Source organism: Ammodytes marinus, assembly GCF_949987685.1.
Source record: "Ammodytes marinus genome assembly, chromosome: 16".
NCBI classification, from domain to species: domain Eukaryota; kingdom Metazoa; phylum Chordata; class Actinopteri; order Uranoscopiformes; family Ammodytidae; genus Ammodytes; species Ammodytes marinus.
The window spans coordinates 10,884,843-10,903,978 of record NC_137220.1 but is presented as its reverse complement, the minus strand read 5'-3'; the positions used below and the strand labels follow the sequence as shown (position 1 = coordinate 10,903,978).

The 19,136-nt window shown below is 42.1% G+C and overlaps 1 protein-coding gene across 1 annotated transcript in view; it reads right to left on the bottom strand.

Moving 5' to 3' along the window:
* Positions 1 to 5,405: 5,405 nt before the first annotated feature.
* Positions 5,406 to 19,136, bottom strand: part of stat5a (signal transducer and activator of transcription 5a) — a 53,431-nt gene continuing 39,700 nt past the window's right edge. Inside the window, exons 4-20 of the mRNA XM_080044488.1 lie at positions 18,882 to 19,038; positions 17,705 to 17,794; positions 16,587 to 16,761; positions 15,478 to 15,608; positions 14,824 to 14,975; positions 14,197 to 14,352; positions 12,907 to 13,086; positions 12,194 to 12,281; positions 11,570 to 11,692; positions 11,168 to 11,260; positions 10,469 to 10,675; positions 9,564 to 9,658; positions 9,090 to 9,232; positions 8,580 to 8,735; positions 8,378 to 8,429; positions 7,823 to 7,933; positions 5,406 to 7,624 (exon numbers count right to left, since the gene is read on the bottom strand). Coding sequence (XP_079900614.1) covers positions 7,501 to 7,624; positions 7,823 to 7,933; positions 8,378 to 8,429; positions 8,580 to 8,735; positions 9,090 to 9,232; positions 9,564 to 9,658; positions 10,469 to 10,675; positions 11,168 to 11,260; positions 11,570 to 11,692; positions 12,194 to 12,281; positions 12,907 to 13,086; positions 14,197 to 14,352; positions 14,824 to 14,975; positions 15,478 to 15,608; positions 16,587 to 16,761; positions 17,705 to 17,794; positions 18,882 to 19,038 — 2,233 coding nt within the window. The 3' untranslated portion in view covers positions 5,406 to 7,500. The remainder of the gene's footprint in view (positions 7,625 to 7,822; positions 7,934 to 8,377; positions 8,430 to 8,579; positions 8,736 to 9,089; positions 9,233 to 9,563; positions 9,659 to 10,468; positions 10,676 to 11,167; positions 11,261 to 11,569; positions 11,693 to 12,193; positions 12,282 to 12,906; positions 13,087 to 14,196; positions 14,353 to 14,823; positions 14,976 to 15,477; positions 15,609 to 16,586; positions 16,762 to 17,704; positions 17,795 to 18,881; positions 19,039 to 19,136) is intronic.

Here is a 19,136-nt window from a genome sequence, read left to right as displayed (position 1 = left end):
GCAACATCCTTGCATGCAGCCAGGCCATCTTCGGCACCCCCTATTTCATATATGCCATTAAAACTGAGCATCTGCTGACGGCCCAGAGGCCAGGCCAAAATAAACTACAACAATGGAGGGTGTTAACATTCAACGTCAGTCAAACTCACATCATCGGACGAGATATGGCCACTAAACCGGGGTTGACACAATCTCATTTATAACCCACTGAGGAGGCAAATCCAATCACGGCCAATTTGTATGAGGGGAATGGTGTGCAGCAGAGGGTGCGAGCTCAGCGTCTTGCTTATGAGTGGCAAATATGGCCAGACTAATCAGATCCCAAGCAACATCTTCAACATCACGGACAGACTGGATTCTATATGCAGATTATCATGCAAAATGCTGTGAACAATGGTTGAATTCTTCTTCTGGTAAATAGCAACTCCCACATGACACACAGTGGATCAGTGAACGTTTACGGTATAAGCATCAAGATGTGTTTGATCAGTGGGCGGGATATTCTGTTGAAGTTCAGGGTCTTACTGGAGCGTGCTAATGTGCTTCTACGTGGACATTTTCACAGACCTTGGTGGCGATAAATGGATTAATCTGCTACAGCCAAAACAACAGCCTCACGAATAACATTTACGCCTATGAATGAGTGTGAGTTTAAAACATGTGGGTTGCTGTTGGAGCCACGATACTTCTCAAGGATGGGTAAAGTTGACAATGGGGTAAAGGAAGAGTGAAAAAGGGGTTGCAGAAGTAGAGAGTTTGTTGGGAGGCTGACACAGTAAAATGTCTAGGAAGAAAGACTGGACTCATACTCATTCTACCCCCCTTTCTTTCCCTGGTCTTTCTCTCTCTCTCTCTCAGGGTCATGTATTATGCATTCTCAGAAATAATTTAGCAAAAGTTCTGCTTTTAAAAGCCTTCCCCTGCCTGGCTCAGCTGTCTCACTTTAATGTGAACAGACCTCTGACGGACCTCAGAGTCCAAACAGAGTAACAGTAGTTCACGCGAGTCCACAAGATGTGTCCACAGTCAGTCAGTCAGTGGGCGATAAGGGGGCTCTCTTATTGATCCACCCACAAACACTGTGTATTCAGCGCACTGCAAAGCAACTACATTATTCAGTGAAGGAATGAATGAATGACCAGGTCTGGAATTATGATAGGCTATTTTATGTTCATCTGAGGCTTAAGGCAAGACACTACAGGTGAATATGGTTACATTTTCAACTTGCCAGTTGATAGCTAACATTAAATAATGAAATAAAGATGAGGACAGGACATCACTCCAAAGTTACCACTTTTATTAGTTGCCACACATACGTTTCGGGCCAGACGCCCTTCCTCAGTGTGCAATGGCAATCACTCAATTAAGACCATAACAATATAATCCTTCTGTATTAACCTTCAGAATAGTGCTAAGAATGATTGTGAAAAGTTTAGTTGATGTGAAGTGCTTTAGAAGTTGATTTATTTTTTTGAGTATTGAAAAAAAATCATGTTGAGATAATGGCCGTTAAACATGGTCGAATGGGAAACCTTTTGGTACACTTGTATGAAATAAGAAAACGTTATGGAAGCAAAAATCTAAAAAATGTATCAGTGCTTGAAGCAAGGTTTTTGCTTGTCGTGGTCTCACCTTAAGAGGAAAAATTAAAAACAGCAAGTGAGAGTGAACGTGAAATACAAATTGGCTGTATCAGCACTCACACTGATGCTGAAATGGAAATGTTATTCTAAAAATCTCACGTTTGTTGTTTTCCATTGAGGTTTTGCTATAGTTTCCTGTGGCAGGATGTCGGGCCATGGCTGTGTTTAGTATAAGGCACCGCTCCCTCCTTTTCTGCAGAGGCTGTCAGGTTTAGACCAATGGATCTCCACATCCCTATACCCTCAGGCCCCTAACGGCTATCGCATTGATGACAGGCCGCTATTGATCAAGTTCCCTAATCCCAGCTGGCTACAGGGGAGAGAATGAGAGGGGTCACCCAGTCAAACGTTCAGGATTTATCACTTTAGAGATTGTTGTAGAAAACTAAGCCATGCTTTTTCGATTTCTTCCCACCTCGCACCGCTATTTCCCATTTACTTCAGCCTATAGCATCAGTTATGGTTGCTTTCAGTGACAGAAAAAAAATTAAACAGCAAGAAAAAATAATCTACTTCTCACAGATTCTTGTGAAAGGGTGTGAATTGGACATTAGAATGATAGACATAGAGGAAGTTCCTGCTGCTCACAGTCGGGGAGGAGAGGGCGTGTGTCATCCTGAGCTTAGCCACCACACTTCCTGCGTAGCCTACATGAGGTGTCCAACAGGAACAGAAACCCCATGTGTGTAATCCAACTCAAACCATCCTGTTTGAGTGGTGTAGTAGTGTATACAGATATATTATTTATAGACGCACAATCCTTGATCCACAAAAAAGGATACCTCCACCCACAAAAAAAACAAAACACAAGAGTGGAATCTGCCTTCAAAATTGTTACTGACCGTTTTTTTTTTTGTACTAACACTTGGTAAAAATAGAAAGCTATTAATGTTTCATGATTCTGCAGAAGATTTTTTCAAATCGGCTGAGCCGGAAACCAGGCATATATTTTGAAATAGTTTATTTCACATATATAACACACATTTCTCCATTATACATGTGACAAGGCCCCAATTTACAGTGTGTGGTTAAACAGTTGCTGGTTGTCCCCGATATGCCACTCACACTGTTTAACTTAAGCTTGTCATAATTTTTTGGGAAATGAATGGGTGTATTTTTCTATCAACACAACTTAATGACAAGAGTTAACCATGCAAGGATGAGGGCTGAGATTGAGTGTATGTAACAGGTCAAAGGCCAGGCTTGACGTTTTTCGGCTGTGGGAGTGACAATGCATCAGCAGCGCCAGTGAATTAATATAGGCCAGTATATATGGAGTTGGATATCAATAAGGTGAAGACTATACTCTGCAATGCAATCTTTGCTGTACTCTGTGGGTGAAACATTGCTTTTAGTAGAACAATAGAAGTGCAATTTACTCAATTTAATTAAAAAAATAAGACTACCGTATTATATGTAAACCTTTTAACACACTCACTGCACGTTTGAATTGGTTTGAGCTTTTTTGTTTTCAATCAATTACACAGCCGCTCTTTGCATTAATCACTGTTAATTACTGTGATAACTCCTAGTCAGTCCATGACTCCCTGTCCCCTCTATTGGACTTTACTGACACCTGGTGGAGACAGGGCATAGATGAGCTACACAAACGTCTTCCTGTACTGTCTAGAAAATGATCACATATAGTGCCAATGGTGCATGACAGTTTTCAAACAGGGCAGCCCACATCAACATATAAACCAGTTGCATTGTTCAGCTTGGTGGAATATCACCATGTCTTTCGAAAAAAAATGCCAAAGGCTTTATTTGACCCGAAGAAAAAATATATATATAGGCTACAGTATATATATTTAAAAACGCTTGTCTAAAGTCAGCATTGTTAGTGAATGAATCACTGTCAGTATTTAGATGAAACCATTCAGTAGGCCTAGTATACATGCCCTGAAAACAAGGAGTTCCATGGATACTAATTGAGTAAAAGGATACAATTCGGTGGCAGGATAAGGGCCGGACTGGACATTCTCACAATATCTAATGGATTAGTGTCTTTAAATCTAATCTTTAAATTTGACTACTCAATTTGTAATGAATCCTGTCTTGTTACCAGGCAACAACCCACCACTGACCTCAAGGAGCTCTTTTCATTACATAAAAATCATTGACCTGCTCACATAGTAGCGTGTATGTTTAAATAATTCAGTAACGATTGGCACATATTATCTGATCAACCACAATATATATATTTTTAATGAGGCAGCCAGCTAATTTATTAAAGGTCTAACTTGACAATGAAAATAATTCAAGCAATATGGTCACATTTTATTGAATTGCATGCAAATGAGATGTTATGTTCTTATCACTAGAATGACACCAGGTAGGTTATTGACATTTCTAAGTACAGCTCAAACACACACACACACACACACACACACACACACACACACACACACACACACACACACACACACACACACACACACACACACACACACACACACACACACACACACACACACACACACACACACACACACACACACACACACACACACACACACACACACACACACACACACACACACACACACACACACACACACACACACACACACACACACACACACACACACACACACACACACACACACACACACACACACACACACAGTTATGTTCCTTATATCCACCAGATGACAGAAGTGAGCTTACATTTGTGCTCAAGACACCATGTTGACAAAAGGGGTGCTGCTGTGGGTTGCTGCTAAAGGGCTGTGCAGTTGGATAATGTGGTAAGAAAACAACACAAACTGTAGGATTATTTTCAAGATGGCTTCCCGTACCTAACTTCCCTTATTTCCAGATTTGGTGAACATGACTTAACATTAAATATGAACTCAGTTGAACTGCCTCAATTTAATAATGCCAAAAATACCATGCTGATCTATTATTTGCATTCGGTTTGCAAAAATGTTGCATTGGCTTTGTGTGTGACTACAATGCAGCTGAAAGCACAGAACATTCAAAAGCTTGACAGAGAGGAATGATGCATTCTAAGGCTATTCTATAGATTGAAAACCAACTTCGATACTCAACAGACGGCTTTGATGACTCAAATGTCAGACGTTTCCTCCTCCAAAAATATAACTTTGCATGGTTTATTCCGATCCTTCATTTTCAACCTATTACTTTTTATGAACTATTTACAGGCTGCAAGTTGATATTCATATTGTAGAAGAATTTGAACATCGAAACAACAATGGCGCGTTTGATGAAATAGTTTGCACTGCTGAAAAAGTTGATGTATTATTGGCGTTATCTTCAGGGGATGAGATGAAGGGTTTTCTATGAGATGAAATCTTCATATGAAAATTAAAAATTAAAAGACCTTCCCTTCCACACAGAAAGACGAAAGCCTCTAATATCATGTTTGTAACTGCAATGTTTGTTATATGTTGAAAAATACACAAACCGCATACAAGTGTATTATTAATTAACCAGCATTGTACTGTATTGGCACCTATACAATAATTGTTCAACTGCCAGGATTCCCTCATAATGCACTTGTACAAAATAGTTTTACTCTGTTGAATCCAGGTGAGCTTCTTGTGTGCAATTTCTCTGACTTAGCTGCCCGGGGATTGAATGGATGGTGTTGACGGCAGACAAAAAAAAAATGCATTTATTTTGTAGTGAAATCACAATCTTCTGTATTTCTACAGGGTGAGTTCAAATTATTTATAAAACTTTATTTTCAGATTTTTTTCCAACTCGACAGCTGTTTCTCTTGGAAAACCTCCCAAGTCACAAACCAAATTCACAAACATGGTACATACATCGAACAGCACACAGCGCCATCTACATCAACAAAGAATACAGTCTACAGTGGAACAAAGCTTAAAAATGAGGGATATATCACTAGACGTGCCCGTAGGCTATACGGCTTGAGATTTCAAAAAACAGGAAAGAAAGCGAGATACAAAAATAGTTTAAGGAAGAAATGATAGATGAGGGAATATTTCTAATACTGTAATGTCTGATGGACAAACACAAAAAGTAGCCTACACCATAAATCTTTCTGTGTTCTTTTTTTTTCAACTGGTACATCTGGTGGCACGCGACTTGAAACTTCTGCTCGGACTGAGAAGGTATTACTGTGTGTAAATCCCCAACAGGGTCATGCAAGGGGGCTACATTCAATAGGGGAGTGCCAGAGAAACAATAATAAAATAGAATTATGATAGAGAAAATAAATGCATATATTCTGTGTACATAGATCATTTTCTATTTGGCTTATACAGCTGCTAAGCAAAGCAATTTCATTCCTGAGGTGCAAGGCTGTTGTCAACAACATTTTTCATATTCAGCATTGTGTCTGTGTGCGTGTGTGTGTGTGTGTGTGTGTGTATGTTTGTCAGAAGAGGGAGTGGGGTGGAATTAGTCTCAACCTTTTCTATTTGACTGTTAACTTATATGTGTTGCAAAATGGATACTCAAATTTAAAACTAATCTTGACCAAGAGACAAAAGCCAGACAAAGAAAAAGAGTCTGACATGACACAACAACATCTGTGAGTTTCTAATTGTGGCAAAAGCAGGCTGGTGAGTCTGTGCAAATATTCAAAGCCCGGCACCTATCTATCTATGCCTTGCAACTTCAGCTGCTGGTCATGTCGCACATGCCAGTTTTGTCACAGTGTCTTGACACAGCTACAGGGGACACGTGGACGGTTGGGTAGGCAGCGGGAAAAAGTCAGAAGGGAGCAGCACAGCCCCGAATATTCAGGCATATACCAACCATACGGACATGTGATAGGCCTACTTCGTGCCTCGAGACTTCATCAGGTGAGTGGTTTCAAGCATAATGCAGCCCATAGAGTTAGCCGCTAGCTAGGCAGCAATGGGATCTTTTCTTCTTCACACATATCAAAAAACAAATCACGAAGAAAAAAAGCCAATGACCGTACCTACCGGCGTGAATGTGGCGAACACACAAAATGAGAACCAAAAGTAACCAGGAGGACTGTCAGTGGAATAATGCGAGGTAGCCCGGTAAAAGGGGGAACGGAGGGGGACCTGAGAGGACAAGCAGGCAGCGCTGGGTAAATGCTTAGATTTGCATTTCAGTGTACAAACAGAAGACAAATAGCCCTGTGAGAGCGAGGGAGGTGCACCAAACCCCCCTCATGGGTTTTCAGCTGGTGAACAAATCAGAGCAAATATATATCGCATAATGTGTACCGTGTGCTGATGGTGTGCTGTTGGATGCAGGGAGCAAAAGACAGTCACTCTCTGCCTTTAGGTTAGTGTATATGGGTTTGAAAAACTGCCTGTAACACTGCAGAGCAATGATTCACATAATGTTGATAAGAGCAAAAGCAAAACTCTCCATCAAAGTTCTCTTTTTGTCAAAGGGCAAGTTCAATGTCACTATCAAAATACTGATAACCTGTTTACAAAGAAGAAAAATATAACAAAATAAAAACATTCACCTGTTAAAATGACTTCATACAGTAGCATATGTTTGAAATCTGCTTTTTTTATCGATTGGGAAATGCATGCACAATGTGAATGAATATTTCCTTTTTCCGTGCCTCTTTCACAATACTGTAACACTGTAGGTTTTGCATTTAAACGTAGTCTGTTTTACAAACACTTATGGACACAGAGAAGAAAACTAAGGGGGAAGTCACTGACATGCATGCTCTCATGGTGAAAAGAGAAGAAAAATCACAACCATTATTAACATTTCACATTATAGCTATCTGAGAAAAAAGAAAAGAAAGAGAGATGATGGAATTAAGCCATGAGAAATGTCAATGCAAGTGGGGCAGGTTGGTTTGGGAGGCAGGGTTTGTTTGTTGGTGACGTCACGACGTGGGTGGTTAAAAGTTCAAGGGTCAGGACTGTTGGCCGCCCCACTGGCTCTCCACCGGTCGCCGGAGAAGCTCCTCTACGTGCCGCGCCACGTCCATGGTGTCGTCCAGGTCAAAGTCTCCGTCCGTGTCCAACATAGAGTCACTCCTGCCACAGGACACAGAGTGGAGCCAAACCACACTCAGACAAGCTGGGAGCACATCATCATTAAAAAAATGTAAAAAAAAAAAAAAAAAAAAAAAAAAAACAGCAAGAGCTACAAGACCCTCTTTACTCACAAAAAAAATGCAAAGGCACACTCATACCGAGCAGCTCATATGTTCAAAAGGACTTGTTGAGACTCACATAGGTGGGTATATGCCATAGGTGGGAGGGTGACTGACAGGTGCTGGGGATGCGCCGTGATCCATATACGTTGGGTTCCCACTCGCCGGGTCTGGATTGGCTGTGGCAAACCTGTACCCAAAACACACAAATAAGCCAGAGAAAAAAATTTAATAAATAAAAGCCCCGTCAGTTGCCAGCAGTTGCCTAAGCAACTACCCTCTCGGCGTGTTTTAGAGGCCTCGCAGCATCATTATGGCCCATTCTCCGTGCTGCGGGTGAACCAGCCGTGGAGACAGGCAGGCAGGCAGGGGAGCGGGCCTCGCTAACTAACAAGCCTAACTCTAATGATGAGTGGGAGACAAGCTCGCTCAGGAACCCTGGCCGTCCCTTAATTGGCCTCCTCCAACTGTAACAGCTAACTAATAGCTGATCTGAATTCAGGGTCCAATATTTAGTGATTAACTCTAAATGTTGCCACAGGGGGAAAAAAGTGGTGGGTGGAGGGGCAGGGGAGAAAGACAGGATAGATAGACGTCGAAGCATGGACGGGAGAACGGGAGGCTGGATACTTACTCAGGCACCACTTGTTTGATTTGCGGTTTCACGTAGCCATCCACTGCTTTGGCTTCGGGACAAACAAGAACACGTAGAGAGGCAGTGTTAGTGAGGCCGTCGTACAGCAATGGAGACATCAGTTTACAACCAAGACTGTGCAGCTGTGGAATCACATTTCGGGAATTTAAAGCAGCCTAGAAACTAAGTGGGTTCTACTTACAGAGCGGTGGGGTGTAATACTTGGAGAAGACCTCATCCTTGTGTCGGTCGGGGTAGAGAAACAGGAGGTGATTGAGATCGCTGATGCGGTCAGCCAGAGAGCGTATGGTGAAGTCTTTGGTTGTGTAAGGCATGAGGTTCCAAACCATTCTTTCACCTGATGTCACATAGCAACCCACACTACAGTATCAGTTCAGTATTATTATTACTACAGTGGTCACTCTCGCTTGAATGATCTAAAAAAACAAATCCCTCTGCGATACTTTAAGATATGGTCCTCACTACACTAAGCAGCTAACGTAGATGACGGATAGCAGAACTTGCTGTTATGTTATGAAAGTGCCAAATCATACTGTATAACCTACAGCTCCAATTGATCGCTTGAAACGCTTTTAACTGATTGATTAGCCTCTAGCTGGTAGAGGAGCTCTAAACCTCTAGGACGCACTAAAGCATTTTACCAGCACTACCTGTGCACTGACAGTAACAAGCATTTATTTACATACCATACCTGCTTTGTTAGGATTTTCTGCCACCCAGGCAATCGTAATTCCTCCGATCTCAGAGTCGCTAAAGCGCAGGAGGAAAGTGCCGTTGGGCTTGGACATCAGCATGTCCTGAGCCTGCTGCTTGTTCACAAAGCCCAATATGGCCCTATAAATAAAGAGTAGGGAAAGATATAGAAGATGTAAGACGTTCCAATTGTCCAAGTGCATTCCGCTAAACGACTCCCTCTCCATCACTTCCGTCCTAGTTTACCGGTGATGGATGCTTGCCCCCGGCTTGCCATGGAAAACCGTAAAAGTGAACCATTGCCCAAGTTGTCAAGACTGACAAAATGGGGCACAGGAGCACATTCACTTTCACAGAACATGCAGTCCAGCTGACAAATTGAACTAAAATATAAAACAGGTGGAAGTGCCTTTTATTTTAACATTTCTCAAAGACTGAAACTGACAAAAAAAAGCCTTTGCAGTTTCCTTACCCGTCATTCCAGTGTGGTTTTAGATGCTTTTTTGTCAGTTCCATCACACCATCAAACCATTGCCAGAATGTGAAGTTCCTTCCTGGCAAGCTTTCCTGTAAGCAAACGTGTAAATCTTTTAAACGTTTATTTAATTTATTTATTTATTCCCTTGTGTCAGTGTAGTAGTCCATAAATACAGAGAACATGATCTCATTCCGTTGTGTTTATTATTTAACCAAATGTGCAGCTGAATGGTTGGTGTGTGTGTGTGTGTGTGTGTGTGTGTGTGTGTGTGTGTGTGTGTGTGTGTGTGTGTGTGTGTGTGTGTGTGTGTGTGTGTGTGTGTGTGTGTGTGTGTGAGTGTGTGCATGTGTATGTGTGTGTGTGTGTGACAAAGGGGAAAAGAAGAGAGGGTGACACACTGAGCTTAAACACCACTGTGTGTGAAATGGCTGTAACTTAATGTTCCTTTAATCTAATGAGACCGATGGTGTGTGGTGAATGTTCGTGCTTTTTAAGCCTTCACCAGCTGCTTTGAGCCCGAAAATGAGGCCTCCAGCCTTTCGCTGTGTGGACAAACAGGCCCATTAAGATGAAGACCTGGCTACCGATGAGGCATTCTCACTCAGACTAGAGCTACAGGGACACTGCAAATGGAGGCTTAACATGCTTCTTTGTGTATTAATAACCAATACTAAATCAATCCTAGTAATGGGAAGCATGCGGGTAAAATTGTTTAGGTGGCCTGCAGGGACAAAGATGAAAAAATAGGATAACACTGACTCTCAATACAACCATAGTGTAACAGCGCTGATAACAGATAATCAGTAGGATCGTTATGCAAGCTGTGTCTTTCTATTCATAGAGAGAGATAGAGATAGGGGGGAGAATCACACGGAGAGAGAGACTGGTTTGTTGCTGACCCTGTTGAACTGGGACCAAGTCATAGTCATGTTGCGGTACTCCTCGGGGTTGTTGCTGGAGCTGCTGAAGGCCTTTTGAGCCAGGAAGACCAGGTTCTCCTCGGACAGGCCCCGGTTACTCTGCACCTCAGCCTTGTACTTCATGTTGATGGCGTCACACAGCTGAGGCCAGATCACCTTGTCTGGCACAAGGAAAGGCACCCGTCCCTGTAGACAGCAAAGGAGGATTTTTTTACACTATAAGCTTCATCAGCATGAACCATATTGCAGCAGAATGCAAACAAAATCGAGAAAATGTGCCAACACAAGCACATAGACAAGTGCACACACCGCAATCACCAGTGTAGCAGCACACTTTTAAAATATTATCTCATTGTTTGATCCAGCACGATTAATAAATAAACAATAAAACCAAAACGTACAATAAATTCAGTAGAAAAAACTGAAAAACTGAAGAAAATATTTAAAAACTGAAATTGAGAATCTATAACCGTTCGATACATTTGTTTGATGAATTAATGTATTTACTATTTTGTGTCAAACTATAACAACATCATGGTATTAACACAACTACATTTGATATATAAAACTGCACAATTTATATGATAGTTGTTTCTGAAACATTTACAAATGAAAAAAAGGGGCAATCATCTTTAAATAAGAAATTGTAAACACGGACACACACAAACATTCACTCACCGGTTCTGCAAAAGCGTTGTCCCACAACACAGTTGCTGTGGCGTTATTGTCTTGGCTACCGTGAACTATCACCACTACAGGAAGTGACAACGTCTGTTTGGAGGAAGAAGGGAGGCCATCAGTATAATAACGCTGTGACAGTGAATGCACAACTGCACATACTCCAAAGCAACATGACCTTCAAAGTATCTCTATTGTGTTCATGTTCATAAACCCACAGGGAAAGAACTTGAATGAATGTGATTGCTCTGCACTGATGTGGTGCACTGTTGGTCATGGTACGTGTAGGAGTGAACAGATTCCCAATGTTGTAGAAATAACAATTGATATTATCTTTGAGCGTCAAGGTTAATGTAGTCTTTTCTTCTACCTTGTGTGTGTGCGTGTCTGTTCCCCTCTTACCTTCACTTGAAATACAAGCTCATTGCCTCCAACACTAAACTGGGACTCGAACAGAATGGTGAACTTCTCCTCTGTGACGGATTCTGCTCCTCGTCTGTCCGATCGCTTGATCCTCTTCAAAGACTACATGAAAGATGACACTTGTAAAGAGGGAGTACGGCATACACAGAACATGTTGCCTACGCAGTGAGGCTGACAATGCGTGCATCATACATGCAGTACATGCATGCATAATTCACTTTGAGACAGGATACAGGGCTTCTATGTGTAAATAATCCATTCAGGTTCTCTGGGGATTGTGTGATGTAGATATGGGGGGCTCTCCTGAAGCTTCAGATCCTCCAATGCATAGTTGAGTTGCCATGGCTTTGTGCAGTACATTTTTACTGTGATACCCCACTGGGTTTACATCTTTCGATATCCCAGTATATTCCATTGAAATGTCATTTCAATATTCCTTCAATTTGTTTTAGAAATCCACACACAATTAAAACAGCTTTTATTGACAAGGGAGGTTATTTCACCCTAAGGATATATACGGTATGTACAGTATGTCTTGCATTATGGGATTAAGCTGCTGTCTAGTAAAGACTGGTTGATTGGACAATGAGATAATTAACTCACCATGTTCCTGAAGTGAGCACTTAGAGTGCCTGTAGTCTGGTGGTACTCCATCACACAGTTATTGTTGAGAATTTCCCCACTGCTGTCACTGAACAAAAGAAAATCAAGGAGGGAGTCAATTAACTGTAATGTCTTGTGTGACGCACTCTTGAGAGTGCTGAGAACTCAATTATTCTTCCCAGAACAAATTAAAACAAAATGATGCTCGTCGTTTGGATGAAGAATATAATGGCTGAGCTGTTAACTGCACACACCTTTTTGACCAGTGGCTGCCTAGCTGACCTAGAGTCTTGAAAGGTTTCTATTAGTCATGAGGAATGTGGAACGAGACTGTGGAACAGGCTAAATGTGGATTCTGCATCCACACCATAGATTCCTCTGAGGCATTGTTCAAGTTCCAGCCATGTCTTTGTAGTGAGGTCTGGAAACACACTAGGCCAGATTTCATTCTGGGATCCAGTAATCCCTGCAGAAAACTAAGACTCCCTTATCTTAATGGCGCCATGCGTGCTCATAGCAGTGTCTCCACAAAAGGAAGTCGGGATAATAAAAAATGTCTATCCAAAAATAAGGGGGATATTGCCGGAGGGCATGTTGTTGCTTCAATGTGAAAGAAATAACCTTTTTTTTAATGTATTATTGCTAAAATGAACCTGTCACCAAATAGGTGTCCGAACCAAATGTCCTTTTTGCAATTGCTTCACTGCACTTACTTCCTTGTGTTTTCGTTCTTCAGCAGGGCCTTGGCTTGCTGTTCACTAATGATGGTGGCTTTCACCTGCGGAGGGTTCATGTGTACGTTCAACTTCCCACCCACTAGGAGGCGCACTGTAGCGGCAAACTTTGTTTGGGTTTTCAGCACCTGGGGAGGCTGTTTTTCAATGATGAAGGTGCTGTAGTGGAGACAAAAAGAGAGTTAGACCAAATGGTACAAAGGAAGCCCCCTGGATAATTATATTATGGTATACTATACTATGCTTATACTATACTGAATATCTTATTTTGAGAATTATTTCTGTACTTTACATTATTTTATATTATAATTGCACCTACTTCTAAACTGTGGACATGGCAGATGTTCCTTTGGGTAAAAAATAATGGACTTGAAGAAGTTGGGTTTGCTTTTGCTTTCCATTAATCTCCTGCATATGTCATGGTCTTCTTTGTCTCTGTAGAACACTGTAGGGGCCCAGCACATCTTAATTCAGTCTTGATGCTTTCTCTCATCCCCTTGCTCTTGTCTCCTGTCCATGTCTCATTCTAATCTGTACTGATGGGATGGGAAGATGCTGCTGGATGGTTTAATGTGTTAAATGTGTCTCCAGTTGACCTAAGCCATTTTAAGGGAGTTCTGCTTTGGGGGCTCAGACTTAAACATATATACTGCATGCAGACAGGACACACATTTAAACTGTAGGGGAGAACGGGGGAATCTGAGGCATCGGGTAATGTGAGCCACCCCCTGTATCTAGGCAACGGAAAACATTTGTGGTCATGTGAGATATATGTTTTCAAGCCCCTCTCATTTCCCCATGGCCCTGAAAGAGAGGACCTCATGGTGCTGTGGTAAGCATGTTTTTTTCACCAAAATAGGTAATTTGCATGTAAAAGTACATTTTCTTGCTGTCAACTTAATCAACTGTTGTGCCAAAGCAAATGTATTCACGTAGAAAAACTTTTATCATACGTGTTGTTGAACTACCAGCAATGTTTTTCAATTCAATTAAGCTATCAGGATTCACACGTATTATCTGAAAGAAACACACTGACAAATGTCCATGCATTCCTTCTGTAGTTTGACTCATGTGGATTTAATCAATGGGAGGGGGGCTAAATTGAACAATGTAATGCCTGAGTAATGCAATTTAAGCCATAGATGATATCGCTCCCTCAGTTGACCCCGAAAAGCAGCTAGGGTCATGCAAGTAGGGCTTGCTTGCATAAAGGCTGAATAAAGTGGAGTACATTTACCTATTACCATTTACACACACACAAACACCTACCTGGTGACCAATGCTGAGATGATGTCTGTGATAGTACTGTTGAGTTCATTCAGGAGTTCTTCAATAGGGCCCGGGATGGGTAACTGTTGTCTGAGATGCTCAGCCCTCCGAATTTGCTGTCTGTTTTGCCAGATAGTTTCTGCCAGCTTCTCACACCTGACGCACACACACACACACACACACACACACACACACACACACACACACACACACACACACACACACACACACACACACACACACACACACACACACACACACACACACACACACACACACACACACACACACACACACACACACACACACACACACACACACACACACACACACACACACACACACACACACACACACACACACACACACACACACACACACACACACACATAATAATTAGGCTAAAGCATGGTCAAAGGTATAATTTTTCTACGGATACATTTGTACCCTAAAGCAAGACATTTCACACTGGCTTTTTCCTATGTCTCTCTTATTAAGAACCAATACAACTTTGGGAATAAACCCAGCGGTAGTCAATTAAAAGCTTGTAAAAGCGGTGACCCTTTGCTTTTGCGAGGGGCAGTCTAGAGAGGCTGTGATCTTGGTGGGAGGTGGAAGAGAATTCACCAGGACTGCAGGATGTCCAGGCCTCCCTCTGGCGGGCCCCCGTTGCCTGCCAGCTGTTGCCGTCTCTTCCACTGGATCAGCTCGTCATCCAGAATGATGGTCTGCTGCTTCCGCAACAGCTGCAGTGTTTTCTGGTGCTTTTCTGCCAGGTCCTGCACAAGCACATCAACAAGAAAGAAGTGGGCGTTGACTTGAGACCACGCATTATTAGCCCTACTGCACATCCATAATACAGTACATTAAAGCTGCAGTGCGTTGCTTTTCCGCACTTTAGCTTTGATATAAATGAATGTCGGTTACATTCAAGCCATTGCCAAACGAGGTTGACACAAAGTTGATGAAGCCTTATCAGCTCCACAAAAAACTCTCAGTATTTGTCAGTATAGCAGCTTTTACACACTGGTGTCATCAACCAAAGATGGTGGAGGAGCTAATGTTTTCAGTTGTTGATGAAAAAACCTGGACGTACAAGCAGAAGGTATCAAATCCATGCGTGATCTAATGTAGTTGAGCTGACAGTGTTGTGTTGTAACTACTCAGAATTCCGACGTGAGTTACGCACTATAGCTTTAATAAACAAACTAACTACATCCACATTATGTGTATGAACAAGACGAAGTGTGTGTTTTTCCTTTTCACGTTGTCTCATCTTACCAGTCTGTATTTCTGTAGTGTGTTGGCCTCTCTGGTCAGCCATGTCTCCACAGTGGCTCTCTTGCTAAGGAGGGCGGGCTCCCGTAGCTGTCGTTCAGCAGGGGGGAGTGTGGCCAGGCTGGTCAGCTGGGCTGGGGAGGGGTTTATGTATGTGTGTGTGTGTGTGTGTGTGTGTGTGTGTGTGTGTGTGTGTGTGTGTGTGTGTGTGTGTGTGTGTGTGTGTGTGTGTGTGTGTGTGTGTGTGTGTGTGTGTGTGTGTGTGTGTGTGTGTGTGTGTGTGTGCGTGTGTGTGTGTTGTTGCAATCCAAATGGGGAAGGAAAGGGGACGAGTAGGAGAAAGAAAAAAGGGAGCAAAGCAGATAAGAGGTTAACATCTCCGACCTGTACACATACGAGTATACATTATCCCCTGAGAGGAACAATGATTTACTCAGGAATAACCTCCGCTAGTATAATGCAGATGCCATAAGAGCTAGGTGTTGTTTTCTGAATTACACCCAGATACATGCAAAGGTTGCTGGGTTATGGAAGCTCCAGGTGCTTGTTTTCGAATTAATAATCTACAGGATTCAGCACATTGCATAAATAGCTATCACATGTATGTGGAATACATAATAAGATATTTCTTTTTATGCGATTTCACACCTTGATGGTTCAAGGCTGTGACATGATTACATTCAAATCATTCTTTGAAGCCTTTTTTAACTCAACATGAAGCAGCACCACGATTTCACATTCAAGTAATGTTCAGCTCAATGGAGCCTCACAACAAACCACTGACGGCTCGAACTAATGAATATTTTAATGTATCCATTCATTTATTGATGGATTTTGTTTAAAATTATTAATTGATCGACCGGTTGACAAAATGCAAGAAAAATATTGAGACATAGCAAATAGGTTGTGCCTCACTCACATAGTCCATAAATGAATTGTTTTCTATTTGAAATGAAATAACAGGAAAGCAAATTGCACCTTCATTGGCATGTATGATGAATAGCTCTGTGGAACAAATCATTCTCAAAACCGTTTTTGCAATCTTCTCACGGTCTAGTGATCACATTGCTTTAAAAAGTGGCGATAACAAGATGCAAGTCGTCTGGTCTCACCCTGGATGCGAAGGCTCTCCTGGTATTGGATGATGAAGTACTCCTGGTTTTGCTGGAGCTTGCGCAAATCATTCTCAGTGTCCTGGGTCAGCAGGCGGAGCTCCTCAAAAGCTTGGTTGATCTGTTGGTATTTCTGGGACATGCTGTCCAACATCCCACCCACTGGAGAACTTGACTGTCAATTACAAAAAAGCGAGATCGAAAGACAGTCACTAAGAGAGACGGGGAAAAATGGCGGGGTTGGGAAGTGGCAAGGTTGATTTTCCATTGGACGGCGCATGTTATATATATATCGTCTGTCATTCGATTGTTTATGATAGTTGTTATGAGAAATTCATAGCTACTGGGGGATATCCGTGGGGGGATGGAGCAGAGATATATGAAAACCAAGCTGGATTTGATGCATTGACCCCCTGCTGCTTGTGTTTGCTGGGCTATTTAACTGTGAAAAATCACCAGTGGCTAATGAGAATGCTGCAAAATAGATTAAGAAGAAATGCATTTGTTTATCATACTTAGTCTGATTGTCAGTTAGAGGTCTGACTGCGAACGAGAGACCCATGGCGCCGAAAGGTTAAGACTAAACAGGGTGAAATTCAATCATTCCAAATATGCATTCCACTAATAGAAAAGGTGTGTTGTTATGACTGGCAATCAATTCACCCCAGGAGTTGCTGAGAGTCACATGTTTTACGCACTGGTGGCTTTATGTTTATTTATTTTTAACTGAGCTTGTAATAAACCGTGAAATATTTGGACTTCCCTCCCTATTGCAGTGCTGCAGAGGAGAGATAGCAAGAGCAAGGACAGAATAGGAATGAGCGTCTGCCGGTATGACATTTATAATAATTGCAAGGCTATCTGCAGACCTTGGGGGTATAAATGGAAGAGAAGTTCCCCAATTATCCAATCTTTGTATCAGTCACCATTATGTAGTTGAGCTTCTGTTTGTGCTTGCAGTGCTTTGCACAGACTATCAAATGAATAATGCATAGGGTGCACAGGTGTTTTTCTGTGCGCCTTGATATATTTCAGTGTGGATGTCTGTGTGTATAACAAATGAGCATGACTGTGCGTGCAGGTATATTATTCAGCACACAAACACGCATCCTACTCACATTGGTGGCCTCTCTGACGAGCCTCTGCTCTGTGTAGAGGATGTGTTTGATGCATCGGACCAACTCCAGAGGACAGCGGTCATACGTGCTCTGAAAGAAAAGGAGCACATGTGCTTAGTTAGGGCTTGTTAGAGGCTGACGATGGGAGCGGGCGCCGCACACAGGACTGACCAATTTAGTCACATCAAGGAAGCTCGCTAAATTCTGGAGCCAACGGCGCAGACACACTAAAACCCATTAGACCAGCCTAATGAGAGCCATCTCCAAGGCACGGCGCACTTCATATAGAGACAAGGATCATTAGCATACATGCACAATGTCACGCACACACAATGAGTGGTTTAAGTGGTTTATGTGCAACTGAAATATTGTATTCCCAGATAAGTCAGTCACAAACTGCGGTTTCACTTTCAATTGTGAAGTCAGTTGTAGATTTTTTGTTTGTTTTTTTCTCTGCTTTGAGTTTTTAACGAAGTTGCATTAGAAGTTGAACTGTTATTAAGATTTCTAATAGGTAAAAGAGAATCTCTGGTGTAAAAGAACAGTGATGATGCGATTGCATGTATTACACTTAACCACATCAATGTATGCACGCTCACAATCACAAGAGCGTTTGCCCTGTTTCTCTGCCTGGTTTCACGGGAGGGGAGACGGGAGCTTTATCATAAATAGCAATCCTGGCAGGCAACCGAGGCTCTCACTTTCCTCTGGTTTATTTTCCCCATGGTAGTTACAGTACAACCTGTTCTTAAAGCCTGGTGTGCACTGTGTTATTTTTAAGAACTGCAACAAGGGAAGCGTTTAAATGAAACTGTGGTACCATGCAACCGCTGGCTCGTCATCTTCTCAAATTGAAAACAGTTTCAATGTGTGTTTGCTGAAAAACATGCCGACTGCTTGAGCAGGTGGAATGAAAAACCTTTCAGAATCCCCTTATAATATTACTCTGGAGTAAGTTTGAAGACAATTCTAAGAAAAAGAAACTGATAAATCAGACAAATCATTGAAAGCCCCAGTTGGAACACATACTGCCTTTGGTCTTGGTGGGTTCTCTAACACCCATGCACTTGCTCTAATATATCTGCCAACCAAAGCCAAAAAGCCTAAGTACAAGAAGTAAGGTACTGTATATTCCAAGGTATTCATTGCTGGTCTAATAATTGGAAAGGTATATTACTTTGAGCTGGTTAGCATGGAGTCCCAGTTTGAATTTAAGAAGGAAGCCGTCTTCTCCCATCTGGTGCTCGGCCTTGGTCTGCAGCTCCTGAATCAGACTGTCCAGCAGGCGTTTGGCCTTGAACTCCTCCTGTGGGTTCTCCAGATCTATGGAATCCCTAACAACACACGCACACACACACACACACACACACACACACACACACACACACACACACACACACACACACACACACACACACACACACACACACAC